Raw genomic sequence first — 15398 nt, 5'->3', positions numbered from 1 at the left:
AAGAGACCTTGAACCCTCATGACATCCCCTCTCGGCCCTGGGAGAAAGTAGGGACTCACTTGTCCAATGGCAATGACAGAAACTATATGGTCACCGTAGACTACTATTCCAATTTTTGGGAGGTGGATTACCTTGAAGACACGCAGGCAAGAATGGTGATCAGGATGATGAAGGCCCATTTTGTGCGGCATGGGATACCTGACACTGTTCTCAGACAATGGCCCACAATACACCTCAAGAGAATTCAAACACTTCTGCACTAGATGGGAAGTCCAGCACAAGACATCATCCCCTGGGTACCCCCAAAGCAATGGGAGGTCTGAGTCAGTGGTAAGGACAACCAAGAGACTCTTGTTGAATGCAAATAAGACTGCAGGGGATCCCTACCTGGCTCTGTTGGACCACTGCAGTACACCCTCCCAAGGAACGGACAGTAGCCCAACCCAAAGATTAATGGGCCGAAGAACTAAGACATTACTCCCCATGAGAGACTGTTTGCTACAGCCCCAGGGGGAAGGGTTGACAGTACATGGAAGCAGCTAAAAAAGGAACAGTCCCAGCAAGTATCACAGTATAACACAGAAGCCAGGGACTGGAGACCACTGTGCAGAGGGGAAAAGGTCTGGGTACAGCCAGTAAGTCCACGTGTGAAAGAATGGCAGAAGGCCACCGTTGAGGGTGCAGTGGGAGATAGATCCTACGAAGTTGTCACAGATAGTGGACAGCGACTGAGATGTAATAAGAAGAAACTGTGGAGAGCTGGCAGAGCAGAAATACAAGTTAGCAAAAAATTGCAGGATGAGGATGAAGACAACTTTGCCAACTGGTCAGTCATCAGTGAGCCCCAGATAGAGGAGAAAGTCGCCATGGACTCCAGAAAGGAAAGAGGTACACAAGCAGAGTCCAGCCCGCAAAACAAAGACACAGACAGAGCAGAAGCAGACGTAACACCCACAAAAATCAACCAAACAAGAAGCAGGAGGCTGGTACGATGACCAGCACACCTGGGTGACCTTGTACCCTAAAAATCATAACAGACCAGTGGTAAAGGCTCGGTCTCCACGGTGGGCTATGTCCAAGCAACCCCTGGCCCAACCAGGGGAATAAGTTACTCATCTGTTTTGAACTGTTGAAAGGAAAGATGTACCAATATGTACAGATCTCAGAGGCAAAACCAGCAGCAGCAGAAAGGAGGAGTCTGAAGGAGGAACAGGATGTGAGGGGAGGAGACAGGATGAGGAAGAGAGTCATTGAGGCTGGGGGAGAAGAGCAGCCCTGTAACAGTGCTGTAAGAAACTGCTATAATAAAAGACACTGTTTATATCAAGCAGGGAGCTGCTCCTTGATTACCCAGACAGGGTCACATGAAACAGGGATGGCACAGCCTGGGTGATGTTTCCCAGCTGGGGCCAAGGTGTGTTACCCCAGACAGCACCTCCTAGCCCCCTTGTGCCACCCCAGCTTCTCCTAGCAAGGCATCCAGCTGGGAAAGGGAGTGGGGGGAAGGGGGAGATGAGACACTGGCCCTGCTTTCTGCAGCCAGCACTGTTTGAGGGGCAGAGGGAGAAAAACCTTTGTTTTGCCTTTCCAGAAGAAGGTGCCTATTATATCCAGGACTGTGCTGCATGTGGATGTTTCCTCTCTCTTTTTAGGGGCAGCAGGGAAAGGGGATGGTTTGGGGCCCTGGTGGCTCCTTCCTTACCAGCTCATGGGGTCTCCATGAGTCTCTCTGCTAGGGCTTCATGGCCTATGAGTCTCAGGGCCTCTGCAGTCATCTCCGCACTCTCCCTCTCCCCGTAGGAGCTGATCAGAAAGTCCACAAGCTGGGCTGGAGAAGCATCTTGTAGCCTCTGTAAGGGGATGCATTCTTGCCCCTCCTTCAGCTGAACTTCACACAGCACATCCTTAAGTAGCTGGAGCTCATTGTGTCTCAGCCCAGTGAGAATCTCCAGGAGAAGGGACCTCTTTGGCCCCTCCATGCCCCCCACCTCAGATCAGTGGCGTGAAGAAGTTTCTCCTGGCCCTGGTGACGTGCAGATGAAGAGGAGAAAGAGGAGCAGCTTGGAGGGAGACAGTTCTGGTGCTCTCCGCTGCTGTAGCTCCTTTTCCCACCCCAGGACTTCCCGCTTGCAGCTGAGGTCAGGGATGGAGCCTGGTTGCTTCATCCGTGTTGTGCCAGCCCTGTCATTCAGAGTTTCATCAGAACTGTTGTTCCCTTCCTGGCAAGGGGACCTTTTGCATTCAGTGACTCTTAGGTACGCAGCTTGAAGGCCCTGCCTCTCCTGAAGGAGTCTGAAAAGCAAGGAAGCAGTGGTGATGCATAGGGGGCACACGCAGGTGCATGTGCATCCCATGCGATTGGCCACCACCGATGCTGCTGGCAGTGCCTGCGGGTGGTCAGCACTCACCAACCCCTACCCCACTGCCAACACCAGTGCAGCCGCCTGCAGGAGCTCCCCGCTCGCTGCCGCCACCTGTGGGTGGTCACCGTGCCCCACCAGCCTCAGGAGGCACGCAACGTGCATGCAAGGAAGGAAATGGTTCTTTCAGAGAATCATAGAATTGGAGGAGTGGGGCTGGCAGGGACCCCCAGATGTCCAACCCCCCTGAGGCAAGATCATCCCTGTCCAAAGCAGCCTAGACACATCCAAGCTCTTAGTAAAACTACCATCAAGACACTACATTGAACATGGCCCCAGGAAGAGCAGGGTGACAACAGCAGCCAACATCCTGTAAAAAGTTGCTAATATTCATGTGAGAGATCCTATTTAGAGGCCATGCCTCTAAATGAAGGCAACCCCCAACCTGGGGGAAGATTCCTTCCTGACGCCAAATCTGGCAGGCATCTCACCTTGAGCAGAAGGGCAAGACCCTCTAGGCAGGACCCTCTGGGTTCAAGTCTCTGCAGGAGCATTGGCACAGCCCAGTCCCCATCCCCACCCAGTGCCTCTGACAGAGGCTAAAAATACCCCAGACACACGGAGTAGAAAGGGGTCAGGGGCAACTGGCAAAGCCCAGAAGCCTGGGAAATGCCCATAGTGCAATATAGGCCTAGATCAGCGTTTCCTAAACTTTGACAGATGGCATACCTCCAATTTAAAATGATGACACCTTAAGTAACACCAGCAAATTTTTCAGACACATAGGCAACAGACTGTATTAAAACAATATCAAAACCTTTAGTAATCATAAAACATTGTTTTATTGGCTGTGGTAGGCATATGAAACAGTTAAAATTTAAAAAACAGATCCCGATTAATTGTGTAATTAAAAAAAAATAGTTGCAATTAATTGAGATTTTATTCACACAGATAAAAACTCAAAATTATGCGTAGAAAAATTCAAAATTATGCAGGTACTTTGTATGTTTGTGGTGGGGGTAGGGGTGGGGTTTGTGTGTGGGGGGGAATTTGTGTAGGTTTTGGAGGCTGTGGGTTTGGAGCTCCTACCATGTCCTGACCCTGCTGATCCACAGTCCCCCTTAGAGTCCCCTGGCATGGGACTTCATCCTGACATCTTCCCCGTGTTGCACTCCCTAGTGCTGTTGGCTCCATTCTTCAAAAGAAATGATCTTTTTGTAGCTTTTGTAGGCTTGTTGAAAATGATATATGCTGGCAACAAGTGACTGTATATATCTACCATTTCACATTCAGTTAATAAAAGCACTCTGTCTTTTAATAGGAGTCTAATTAGCTGCACTTAAATCAATTTTTCTCATCAAAAGATAAAACAACATGTGCTGCCTCTTACTATTAACATTTTCCAAAAAACAGTCATCAGTGCCTGGCACCAATACCTGTAGTCTTGACCAACAGACCTTATTTTACATTTCCATAGTACTGCTTATGGCCAAAATTCAAGCTTCAACATCCTATTGCAATTCAGGTTTGTGCTGTGCTCAGCCAACCCTCAGCTTGTCCCCTTCCTTATACAAATAATCCTTATTAGCTGTCAAGTTGCAGCTGTGTTATGAAGACAGAGGCAAAGTAACTTCTTTGCATTTTGTAGTAAGGGTTCACCTTGGCTATATAGCAGTAGACCCACAGCTTCCTTGGGCTTTTGCTGACCAACCTCTTCTCGCTGTCTTTTAATCTCCTTCTCCAGGTGCAGCTCGTTCTGTATCTTTCTGTTCCTGATTTTGTCCCTGCCGGCTCTTGCTGTTTCCTGCTTCCACCATGACCTGCCCTTCTTCCAACGCTGTACACTTCCCTTAGGCATTTGAGGTATCCGCGAAACTCCTTGTGCAGACACATTGGTCTCTTGCCATTCTTCTTGTATTTCCATTGATTTGGTATAGTTTCTTGTTGGGCTTTTAATATTGGACCATTTAGAAGCTGCCAGCCATCCTGGGTGCCTGTATCCTTCAGTTTGCCCTCCCACAGCCTTGTCTCCTCTCTCCTTGAGTCAGTTATACTCCACCCCTTTTGATCTCCAGTATCAAAGTTCAGCACTCCTGTCTCCAGATTATACATTCTCTCTCATCACAACCACTTTCCATCACCTTCACATCTTCAACCAAATCTTCCCAAGGGGGTGATTGGGACACGTTTCTAAAGGGATAGTCTTTTGGTCATATCCTCAGCTTTTTGGAACATGTAACCACTTTTTGATTCAGACAGTTGCCCTCCCCACAAGTTAGGAACCAGCTTGACCATTTGTTTGGCTGTATTGCTCTCCCAGCAGATGTCCAAAAAACTGAAGTCCCCCATCACTTCCACCTTATAACTTTGGGATAATTTTGTCATTTCTTTGAAGACTGCTTCATCCACCTCTTTTCTTGACTTATCGGTCTCTAATAAATCCCCACCATGATGCCATTACTCTGCCTTTTCCCTATTAACTTCACCCAAATACCTTCCAATCTATTACCTCCTTTCACCTAAACCAGGGAACAAGTGAGAAGATTTTTGACATAAAAAGTGACACTGCCACCTTTTCCATGAACCCTGGCTTTATAAAACACAGTCCATCCTCCACCCTCCCAAGCTAACAGCGAACGTCTGTTGGATCGGGGGATTTGTCTAACTCGTGGCAACTTCTATGAACTGCTGTGAGTTAGAGCTGGGAGCTGCACTTCTGTCTGCACCCTTTTGCTCACACTCTGCCCTTGGCCCAGGGCCAGGCTTTAACCATGGGTGCATGTGCCTCTGAATCTGACCTCTGGCTGTGCCTGTTTCCATAGCCTGCCCATTAGCTATTCAGTCACCTCGGGGTTGTGGTGGAACACTAGGGGGTGCTCCTGTGCTGAGCCACCTGTCTCACTGTGCCTGACCAAAAACCACGCTTTGGGTGTCCCTTCTGAGGCTCCTACATCCAGCCAACCCCCTTCCTGGAGCATACCTGCAAGCCTGGGGCAACGCTGCCACCACCTGAACCTTGGTCTTTGTTAGGGCTCTGTGCAGCTTGGGGTACACAGACCCTGTTGACCTTGGGGATGCACATCCCACCGTGGCATTTTGGGGGGCTTCTAGGTATCATTTTTGAACCAAGACATCTAGTTTTTTGTATGTCTTTTAGCCTGAAGCATTCACAAGTAGCCCCCTGTACAGGAGGAAAGTGAAAAGCCACGCCCACCCTCACCAGCCAAGCAAAGAGGGCTTTAAAGACTAGTCTCACCCTCATACACATTTACAGCAAGGCATACTATAACAGATAGCTTTACTGATCAAAGGGGGAGAGAGTGAGGAAGGAATATCAAACAATGGAAAATTGAAAGAAACCCTACCTGAGAAAAAAAGAATGGGCTTGTTGGCCCTTTTGCTACACACCTAGTTCATTCGATCCTAAATTACCGGCTACATTTCAGGTAAGTTACTCACATGTCCGTCCAGACACCGATGGAGTTCTGGAGGCTTGTTGCTAGTTTCAGGGTCCCAAAGATGACTTTCCCCCCTCAAAATGGAGTGACCCCTTTTAAAACCTTTGTGTCTTCATCACTAAGTCCCAGCCAGAAACAGGCAGCATTGGATGCATGCCAATCCTTTTAAAAGTCATCAGCATCCTCAGGTAGAGACCAGGGTCACACAGGTTTTTCATCGGGAAAAACTCAGAACAAAGGAAGAGTGAGTTCCCCCCTCCCTATGCAATTTTCACAAAGCACATGCCTGGGCAGAGCATTAGCAGGGTCAGGGGAACTGAGGCACAATGGAGCTTCCCCTGCCACGTGGCCCCTGGTTAACTGAGCCGTTGCAGCTCTGGGCAGGGAAACCACGCGGCCAGGCCAAGAGAGCTTCCCCAGCCACACCATCTGCCTTGAGCAGGTGTCCCCAGGCAGCCGGGCAGGTGGAAGGTAGCTAGGACTGAGGCAGCACCCTACTGCCAGGGTGAGGTGCTGCAGGTGGGGGTTTCCTTGCTCCAGGAACCAGCTGTGCAAGGTGGTGCTGCTGCCTGTCCCCGAAGCCTGTGCCCCAGCTCTGGCGCCCCATGGCAGCAGGACCTGCCACCCCCAGGGCTCCCCTACTACCCTACCTGAGCTGCTAATGCCCCTCCTGGCACAGGTCTGCCCCCAGCTGAAGACCCTTCGTTGGCCCTGTCCCCAGCTGCAGACCCCCCTCCCCGTCCCATCCCAGCTAGACCCACCCCTGGCCCCACCCCCAAGCTGAAGACTCTTCCCTGGCCCTGGCCCCAGCTGGAGACCCTCCATTGATGTCCTGGCCCCACCTCCAGCTAGCCCCACCCCCAGCTGGAGACCCTCCCCAAGCTGGAGACCACTGCCTCTGCTCTCCAGCTGGAGACCCTCCCTTGGTGCCACCCACCCAGTTTCTTTCAAGGGGGTCTCCTGGTGCCAGAGGTTGCCATGGAACCACAGGTGGGCGCAGTCACCCTCTGGCTGATGGTGCGGGGTGCGGCCAATCGCCAATCCACCTCCAGGTGATGGACAGGGGCATCAGGCAATCACTAGACCCCTTCCCCTGACTGGTGTGAGGTCTAGCCAACCACAGCTCCCTTCTCACTGACTGGCAGGGAAAGCAGATCCCTTTCCACCCTGACAAGTGGCACAGCCAATCACTAACCCCCACCCCTCGACATGACAGGTGTTTCAGCCAATTGGCTCCAGGGTGCCCCTCCCCACTGGGCACCAGGCCCCTGGCTGCTGGGCCACACTGCCACCCGCTGGACACCACCCTGGCTGCCAGCGCCACGGACACAGAGGAGTCACCCCCAGGCTTGTGGCACAGGGTCATGTATTTGGGGAAGGGGTACAGACCCCCCCAGCTGACCCCGCTCTAGGGGAGCTCCTGCTGGGCAGTGATGGGGCAGCTCCAGGGCCAGGGGTCATCATAGTAGTCGTCATAGGCGTCGTCATAGTTGTCGTCATCATCGTGGCCGTCATAGTCGTGGTCGCGCAGGCAGCGGTAGCAGAAGAAGGCCTGGCATTGCGGGCACTGCACCGAGGAGCAGCCCTGCTTGCTGTGCGTCACCAGCGTGCAGCACAAAGGACAGGCCCGCAGTGAGGGGCAGCCGTGGACCGACGACTCGGGGGCCTGGATCGCAGGGGCGTCGTGCAGCACCGTCAGCAGCATGCACCGGGTGCCGTGGCTGGCATCGCCGGGGGATGGGGTCTCGTCCCAGGCCTGGCGGCAGCCCCAGCAGAAGTAGCACAGCTGGCCAGACTGCCGGGAGCAGGGCGGGCAGGCAGTGCGCAGGGGCCCAGGCGCTGGGCGCTGCACCAGGAGCTGGCAGCGCGGGCACTGGGGAACAACGGGCAGGTGTCAGAGCTCGGGAGCCCCGACACAGGTCAGCTCCCCCCTGCGGGACGGGGAATCCCGGAGGCAGGTGAACTCCTCCCTGCAGTTCCCAAGGCAGCTGAGCTCCTCCCAGCACGGCCCGGGGTCCTCAAGGCCTGGAAGCTCCCCCTCCACCGCTCGGCTCTGCCTGCTACTCCCCCGGGAATCCCCCTGCTTCCTGCTCGCCTGGTGCCCCCAGAGCCTCCCAGCCAGGCTCACCTGGCGGTAGCTGCTCTTGGCACTCTCCTGTGCCAGGATCCTGGCCTCCAGCCGGGCCCTATCCTGGTACGAGAAGAGACCGAGGTCCCGGAGCTCCTGCCAGAGCCACAGGGTATCTGGGCAGCGCGGGCAGCGCCAGGAGGTGATGCCCTATGAGACGCAGCAGGGGAGCTGTGCTCAGGCGGGGTCTGGCTGAGCCAGGGCCAGCCCCCACCCTGCTGCCCTCAGCACCAGCCCCGCTCCCCACAGACCCCACCCCTCCTGCCCCCGGGGCCAGGAGCACAGCAACACTCGCCTGGCACCCCCCCGCCCGCCGTCCCGCCCCCGGCCCGGCCCGCCCCCCCGGCCCGGCCGTACCTGCTGCAGCAGCGCCCGCACCCACGGCTGCAGCTCGGCCGCGCTCACCCAGTGCCCGCAGGACGCGCGGCCGCCCGCGCCCGCCCCTGCAGCGAGGAGCCGGTGAGGCCGGCGGGGCCCGGCCCGGCCCCGACCCCGCCCGCCCCCGCCTGTGCCGCCGCCCCGCCGGGATTCCCCTTTCGCTTCCCCGCGCCCCCCCGCCGGGCCCGCCCCCGCACTGCCCCCCGCGGCCCGGCGCGCTCGGCGGGTCTCAGCCGCGTCCCCCCGCGGGGCGAGTCCCCGGGGCCGCTCGCCCGCCGCCCGCTGCTGCCCCGACGCCATGGCCGCGCCCGCCCCTTTCGCTTTCGTTTTCGCTTCCCCGCCCCGGCCGCCGGCCCCGCTCGGGACCTCCCCCGCCCCCCCGCGGGGCCCCGCACTGCCGCCCCCGCACTGCCCCCCCCCCGCGGGGCCCCGCACTGCCGCCCCCGCACTGCCCCCCCCCCGCGGGGCCCGCCGCCCCCCGCGGCTCCCCGCCGCCCCCCGACTCCCGCGAGCCCGGACGGGCGAGGCTCGGCTGGGGCCCCACCTGGGCGCCCCCCGGGGGGACAGACCCTCCGGTGCTGCGGGGCCGCCATCGGCTGCCGGCGGCGCGGCGCGGCGCGGCTGGGCTTCCCCTCCTCCGCCCCGCTTTCCCTTTCGCTTTCCCGGCCCGGCCCAGCCCGGCGAGGGCGGCCCCGCGCGCGACCGCACGTCCCGGCACCGCCTCGACCGGAGCCGGCAGCCGGCGCGGGGCCTGTTGGGGCGGGGGGGCGCGGGCAGTGAGAGGCGCTGGCAGCAGCCCCGCTCCGCTGCCGGTCACCCCGACGCTGCTGGACTCTGCTGGGCGCTGACCTTCTCCGGGGGGAGCAGAGTCACCCTCAGGTGCCACAGCACCGGGCTGCTAAGTCCTGGGGGCTGATCATCGTGACCTGGCTCAGGAGGGGCCTGACACATGCTGCCGTGGTCCAGCAGGACTCAGCTGGGGACAGCGTTGACACTGGCTCCGCCGCCCCTTGCACAGGTGAGCAGAGCTTCCAGCGGGAGACGAGACTCCGCTTCACCTCCTCCTCCTTCAGTGACCCAGGAGCAGGTCACATCTGCCGGGGGGGACAGGCTGCCCTGGAGACCCCCATCGGGAGTCGCTGTGGGGTGGGCCGTTGGGACAGCCCCCTCTGTTCAGGTGGCTGAAGCCCAGTGCGAATGGTGATGCCAGCACCGGGGTCCCCGCGAGCTCGGGGCCAACAACAGCAGTTCTCTCTTTGCTTGGCTCCCACGTCTAGTCCGCTACCTCCCTGCTCTAACCCTGACACTGTTCTTCCATTTTTGTAGCTTTTCAGGTTTAGACAACCTTGCGGTCTGATGGCTAGGGAACTGGCTCTGATCGCACCCAGAGTACTCTTTAATATGTTGTTTTCTTATTTTCAGCTTTACATGGATTCTACCTGTAACCCGGGTGGCACTCCTGGGGGGCAGCACTGAGGAAAGGGCAGAGGCAGCACTGCCCATTCCCAGCCAGATACAACTGTGAGCTGATGGCTGCTCCTGTACTCAGGCTCTGGTCACTCCGGAGAGAAGCACCACGAACGCAATCCGGGGGGTCATTCACCTGCTCCTCTACCTCCTGCACTGCGCCATCACCCGCTGCTAGTGCCCCTCTGCTGTCAAACCCCATGCGCCAGGGGGAACAGACACCAATTTGACATCAGTTCTAGAAAAATACAGGAGCCACACAGCCACCACTGGGGGCACTGCTCCAGCCTGCGAGGGGTCTTGACCTTCCCGGAGCCCCAGCCTCACGTCGAGCTCCCGGCCTCTTACTGGGGGAGCTGGAAGCAGAGCAGGGAGCCTCTCAGGTCTCTGCTCAGATCCTTCCTGGAGCAGGGGAGCTTTCCTGCTGGCTGCAGCCTCTCCTCGGGGATCCTGGAGCCCGGCGGGGGCCTCTCCTGCCCGCCGCACGCCGCGCTGCTGAGGGTCCCACTGCTGCCTGCAGGTCCCGCTCCTTCAGGCTCTTCCGGAGCCCTGCTCCTGCCCCGCTGGCTCAGCTCTTGCCAGCTCTGTGAAGCCCCTTCCTTGTTGTCCCTCGCTGGTGTCCCCCGAGTCAGCCCACGCTGCCCCTTGTATCCCCCTCCAGGTGACCCAAGGGGCCAATCGGGACACGGGGGGTGAGTCTCTGGGGCCTGATTGGTGTGGAAAGGGAATCCCAAGTCCTCCAATCATCTTTTGCCCTTTCAAAACCCATGGGCTAGGTCACTGCCAGCCAGCCCGTCACATAATAAGTGAGCACACCTTCCAATAGTTATATTTCTGCTTTGCTTTGATATTAAACTGGATACTATAGACCTGACCTCATAAGTTACTAGTAAAGCTTCTAGTTTCTCTTTAAACGGACAGTAACCTGTATTGGATACTACACGCCGATTTGTCAAGCCAGCTGTGCCCTCCTTTCCAAAATCCTAGATCTGCCCACGAGCACTACTGTTAGAGGTGGAAGTTCATTCCATTAATTGTATAGTTACATTGGGCACATCTACATGTGCAATTAATGCTCTTTGCACTTGCTTTGGAGTAAATGTATGCAGGTTGTAAATGTATTAATTTATGCTATTAGGATTTCTGTGCAGTAAATTTATGCGGACAGTAAATTTACTGCACAATAGACTAAATTACTATGCAGTACATGCCCGCACATGTAGACACTGACTCTTTACTTCACATTAGATTAGTCTACTGTGCATGTAGACATGTAGACACAGACATTGTATTGTACTGCTAATATATGAAGCAGTGAAAAATGGGCAGAAACAGCATTTTTTCCAAAGCCTCTGGAAAAAGTGAACTTTTCTACCATTTTACCACCTGGGGGACATGTGGTGGAAGGAGTATGTGTTGGCAGGAAAGACGTGTGTGTGCTCAGAGGTAGAGGTGAGAAAAGAGGGTGACTGACAGCAGAATGTGTCACTTGGGAGAGTGCCCCGAGTGATGTGCTGCGACTTGGCGTGACTGGCTTTGAGTGACAGGACCTCTGCCTCCAAGGACTGCATGTTGAGAACGGGGAATTTGGCACTGGTTTGCATTCATTTGGTGTGCTCACGTAGTGAGGTTGCAATGAGAAGGGGGCGTTCATGTGAGGAGGAGTGTGTGACTTTGGAGTTTATATGCAGGGCCTGCTTTAAATCAGCCCCTCCCCTACATGTCCCCGAGCACTCCTCCACCCGTGCCTTTTGCAACCTCTTCCCCCCAGCCCCACAGAAGTCATCTTGTTGCAACGATATGCCATGATATGCCCACCGGCTGGGGAACTCCCAAGCAAGCGGCCATATCATGGCATTTTGCTGCAAAGCGCATTTTGCATGAAAATCACATAATTTCACAATTTTCATGAAAAAATGTGCAATCACAATTGAATCCAGGCCCTATTTATAAGTGTGGTATTAGTGTGAGTATGTTCATAAAGTAAATCACTGGAACAGGCTATCCAGAGGGGTTGTGGGGTCTCAGTCCTTGGAGATGTTTAAGACCCAGCCAGACAAAGCCCTGGCTGGGATGATGTAGTTGGGGCTGGTCCTGCTTTGAGCTGGGAATTGGACCCTGAGGTCCCTCCCAAATCTCCTTTTCTATTATTTTATTGTTCTAGATATGTTCGAGAGTGGGGTTCAAGCATGAACTTTGTAGGGTGTGTGGAGTAAGGTGATTTGTGGGCTGGTTTTGAATTTGTGGTGGTTGCCAGATTGCATGGTGGATTCTGTATGGCTCGACGGTGAATCTGGCTGCTCCGTGATGTGGCTTGTGAGTGGTGATAGCTTGTGAGCAACAGCACAGCAGGTCACTCATGGCTGTGGAGGGAGTGAGATACCGTTCACTAAAGCCCAATCTCCCGCCATCTTCTTCGGAGATCTTTCTGCATCAGCTGGATTTGGATGGCCTCTCCTGGACTCGGCTCAGACTCATCAGATTGACTTGGACTTTGTTCCCTGTTCACTGCTTTGATGTCAGTGAAGTATAGAGGACACCAGCGTGTTCTGTGTTTGAGCTCGTTAGACTTGTTGTTGTGATCCCATCTTAGAATGAACTATTGGGTTCAGAAGATTCCCCGCGCTTGAACAAAGGATGTACTCGCAGTTGTTTTCACCCTTGCAAAGCTTTTTTTAAGGATACTCCCAGAAGCAGGCAATAGAACAGAGCAGAGAGGACGGGCACCTCACATCGGCCTTAGGCAGCAGCCACTACCCCGCATGGCTCCCCTGGCCCCGGAGTGTCCCGATCCCGGGGTTGCAATAGCCTGTGCCGGGGCTCTGCGCAAGTCGGGACTCTTGCCAGAGCTGAGGAACCCAATGTAATTTAAGAATGTACAGCTTATATAGTCTGAAATAAACAATGTTATCTTGAGCTAAGGATTTGGTTATCTCAAGCTAGAAATCTGAGGATGAGTCATGATCCAACCCACCCGGTGTTTACCACGCTCCACTGTCTTACAACGTTCTGCTATCTAGGTTCATGGTTCAGTCATGCTCAGAGCAGGAAGCTACGTGCCACTTCACTGGCCTCCTATGGAATCAGCGTGCAAAACTCTTGCTATAGCAAAGCTCTTACTATTACAGTCCCTCGATTGTAAGACAGACCACTAAGAATTTGAGGTCTAACTCGCAATCCTCCTAAGCAGTTTGTATATGCTGAATGGTACACAAATGGGCGAGGGACCGAATGCGCAGATACAAAAAGCATGTTCATAATAACAAGCATACAGCTACAATACAAATAACAACGATAGGATGCAATAGAAGATTTAATACAACATTTGCTTTAGGGCACCACCCTTTAAAAATGTCCCACCAATGATGCACTGTAAGGTCGTGCTCTTCTTGGGCAATTCTTAGTAGTTCACCGTGCTGGGTTGTTATCAGGACTTCAGTTTGGGCAATGGTGGTTCCCACTTAGCACAACCCACTAATAAGTGTCTAACAGTGTTCGGGGTGCTTACCCGGATATTTTCCCATTCCCCTAGAACATCAATCCCTACAATACATTCAGGAATAAGCGATACCGCTACCTGCATTAATCTGCGTTTGGTGGGTCCCACAGTAATATACACAGTCACCAGAAACCCAGTCATGGACACATTTCCATATCCTCCTAAAAGCGTCTTGTCCCCCTTCAAGTTAGTCAGGTCTCCTGGTATAATGGTAATTTCAGAGCCAGTATTTAATAATCCTATAAAAGTTTGAACTCCTCCAGCCGGCCATTCCACTGTCACTCGGGCATATGGCCTCCGGTCTCCCGGCCAGGGGACACTCACACTCCCGCAGGAGGGACCTTGGCCATCGTGTCATTGCAGCTGGGGAGTACGAAACTGCTTCAAGTCAGGGTATAGGACTCCCTCCATAGGGGATCTCTATTTACTCAAGAGCTAATACTTCTGCACCAAAACCTTTGTGGGTTGCCCATCAATTTCTTCTTTGGGCCAGACCCATAAATTCCATCCAGTTAACAGCTTTTTATTCCCTCCCTGCTCCTTGTCTGTTTGCTTCTGAACCGCCCACATTTGTGAACCCCCAGCCTCCACCCGAGGAGTACTTGCTAACGGTTTGGCAGCTATGTCCCTGACCGTTTTTCCCCATCATTCCGCCAGTTGGAGGGATACATGGGTACGCAGATGGGAAGGAGCAGTATTGATTAACAAATTCTTAATTTGAGACATAAAACTCCTGGCGCTCTGGTGCGGTGCCTGAAGACTGGAAGAAGGCCAATGTGGTGCCTATCTTCAAGAAAGGGAGGAGAGTGGATCCAGCAAACTATAGGCCCATCAGCCTGACTTCTATCCTGGGGAAGATCTTAGAAAAGTTTATTAAAGAGGCCATCCTTAATGGACTGACCAACGCCAACATCCTGAGGGATAGCCAGCACAGGTTTGTTGCGGGTAGGTCTTGCTTGACCAATCTCATTTCCTTCTAGAACCAGGTGACCTATCATCTGGACAAGGGAGAAGAGATTGATGTCATATATCTTCACTTCAAAAAAGCCTTCGATCTGGTATCCCATGATCACCTCTTGGCAAAACTGGCCAATTGTGGCCTTGGGTCCACCATGATCCACTGGCTGGGAAATTGGCTCCGTGGTCAGACCCAGGGGGTAGTAATTGATGGAAGTCACTCATCATGGTGTCCTAAAAAATTACCAAGTCTCTATGAGGGCACGGAAAGAAGTCCCACCGGAGCATACAGAATCAACACCAGCAATGCCAGACCTGTCAAAAGGGGACCTCAAAGAGAACCCAGCCATTTCCAGTGGCCGTTTGAGCAGCAGCTGCAAGAGATGCAGGAAAGAGACATCCTGCGGCCTTCTTCAGCCCATGGTCTGCCCCTGTGGTGTTAGTACAGAAGATACCTCTGTGTATCAAACAGTGAGGATTTTCTCCTTGCAATAGATGGGCCTTTTACCCGGTCAGGAAGCTCCACAAACAGTCAGGCTTGGCATAAAGGCTAAGTTTCTAATCCTTTCAAAACTCATACAAATATCAAGCATTATGGATACTGTCTACTGCAGTGTAATCAAGTCAAAGTAGATGCTTACCGCCCTAAGAAATAATGAACGAGACATCAGTGGTTGATCACTCTGTGAGGTCTCGTTGGGGGGTTCCCAGCTCCTACATCGAAGGTCTGCGCAGAGTAGGCTGCCTTGGTCAGAGGATCAGTGTTGAAGATAGTCAGAGCGGGCTGCCCAGGAACCAAGGCTACTTTCCCAGTTTTATTCCCGTCTTAGCTACATAACTCAATGGCTTATCTTAACACACATTTCTCTACAGTTATTTATGTCACACATTTCCATAGCAACCTCAGATCTTGTATGTTGTTTTTTCTTAATATTCGTTATTCATCCTGACTTAGCAAAAACTGCATTTCACACACATGACTCCCACTGCTGGATGAGAGTCAAGCTACTTATGTCAAGAGGCCCTTATTTTAGGCTAGCAAAAGGAGGAGGTGTGGAGGTTTGTGTGGCTCAACATAGACTGAATAATGCTGCTGTCTAAGAGTGCCTACCCCCTACCTTGAATGGATGACAGGCTGGCCATCCTAGCTA

At 53.9% G+C, this 15398-nt stretch overlaps 1 protein-coding gene across 1 annotated transcript; it reads right to left on the bottom strand.

The window, feature by feature from the left end:
* Positions 1–7167: 7167 nt before the first annotated feature.
* LOC149861552 (E3 ubiquitin-protein ligase RNF19B-like) lies at positions 7168–9032 on the bottom strand. The gene is made up of 4 exons (XM_090052580.1): positions 8869–9032; positions 8304–8389; positions 7947–8096; positions 7168–7691 (listed from the first exon to the last, which is right to left on the bottom strand). Exons 1-4 carry the CDS (start codon positions 8915–8917, stop codon positions 7227–7229), a joined length of 750 nt encoding a protein of 249 aa, XP_089908706.1. The 5' UTR covers positions 8918–9032; the 3' UTR covers positions 7168–7226.
* Between the last annotated feature and the right edge of the window lie 6366 nt (positions 9033–15398).

Source organism: Crocodylus siamensis, chromosome 6, assembly GCF_052110815.1.
Source record: "Crocodylus siamensis isolate JL-2025a chromosome 6, ASM5211081v1, whole genome shotgun sequence".
Taxonomy (NCBI): Eukaryota; Metazoa; Chordata; order Crocodylia; family Crocodylidae; genus Crocodylus; species Crocodylus siamensis.
The sequence above is the reverse complement of the archived record's forward strand: the minus strand, read 5'-3'. Positions and strand labels throughout refer to the sequence as shown.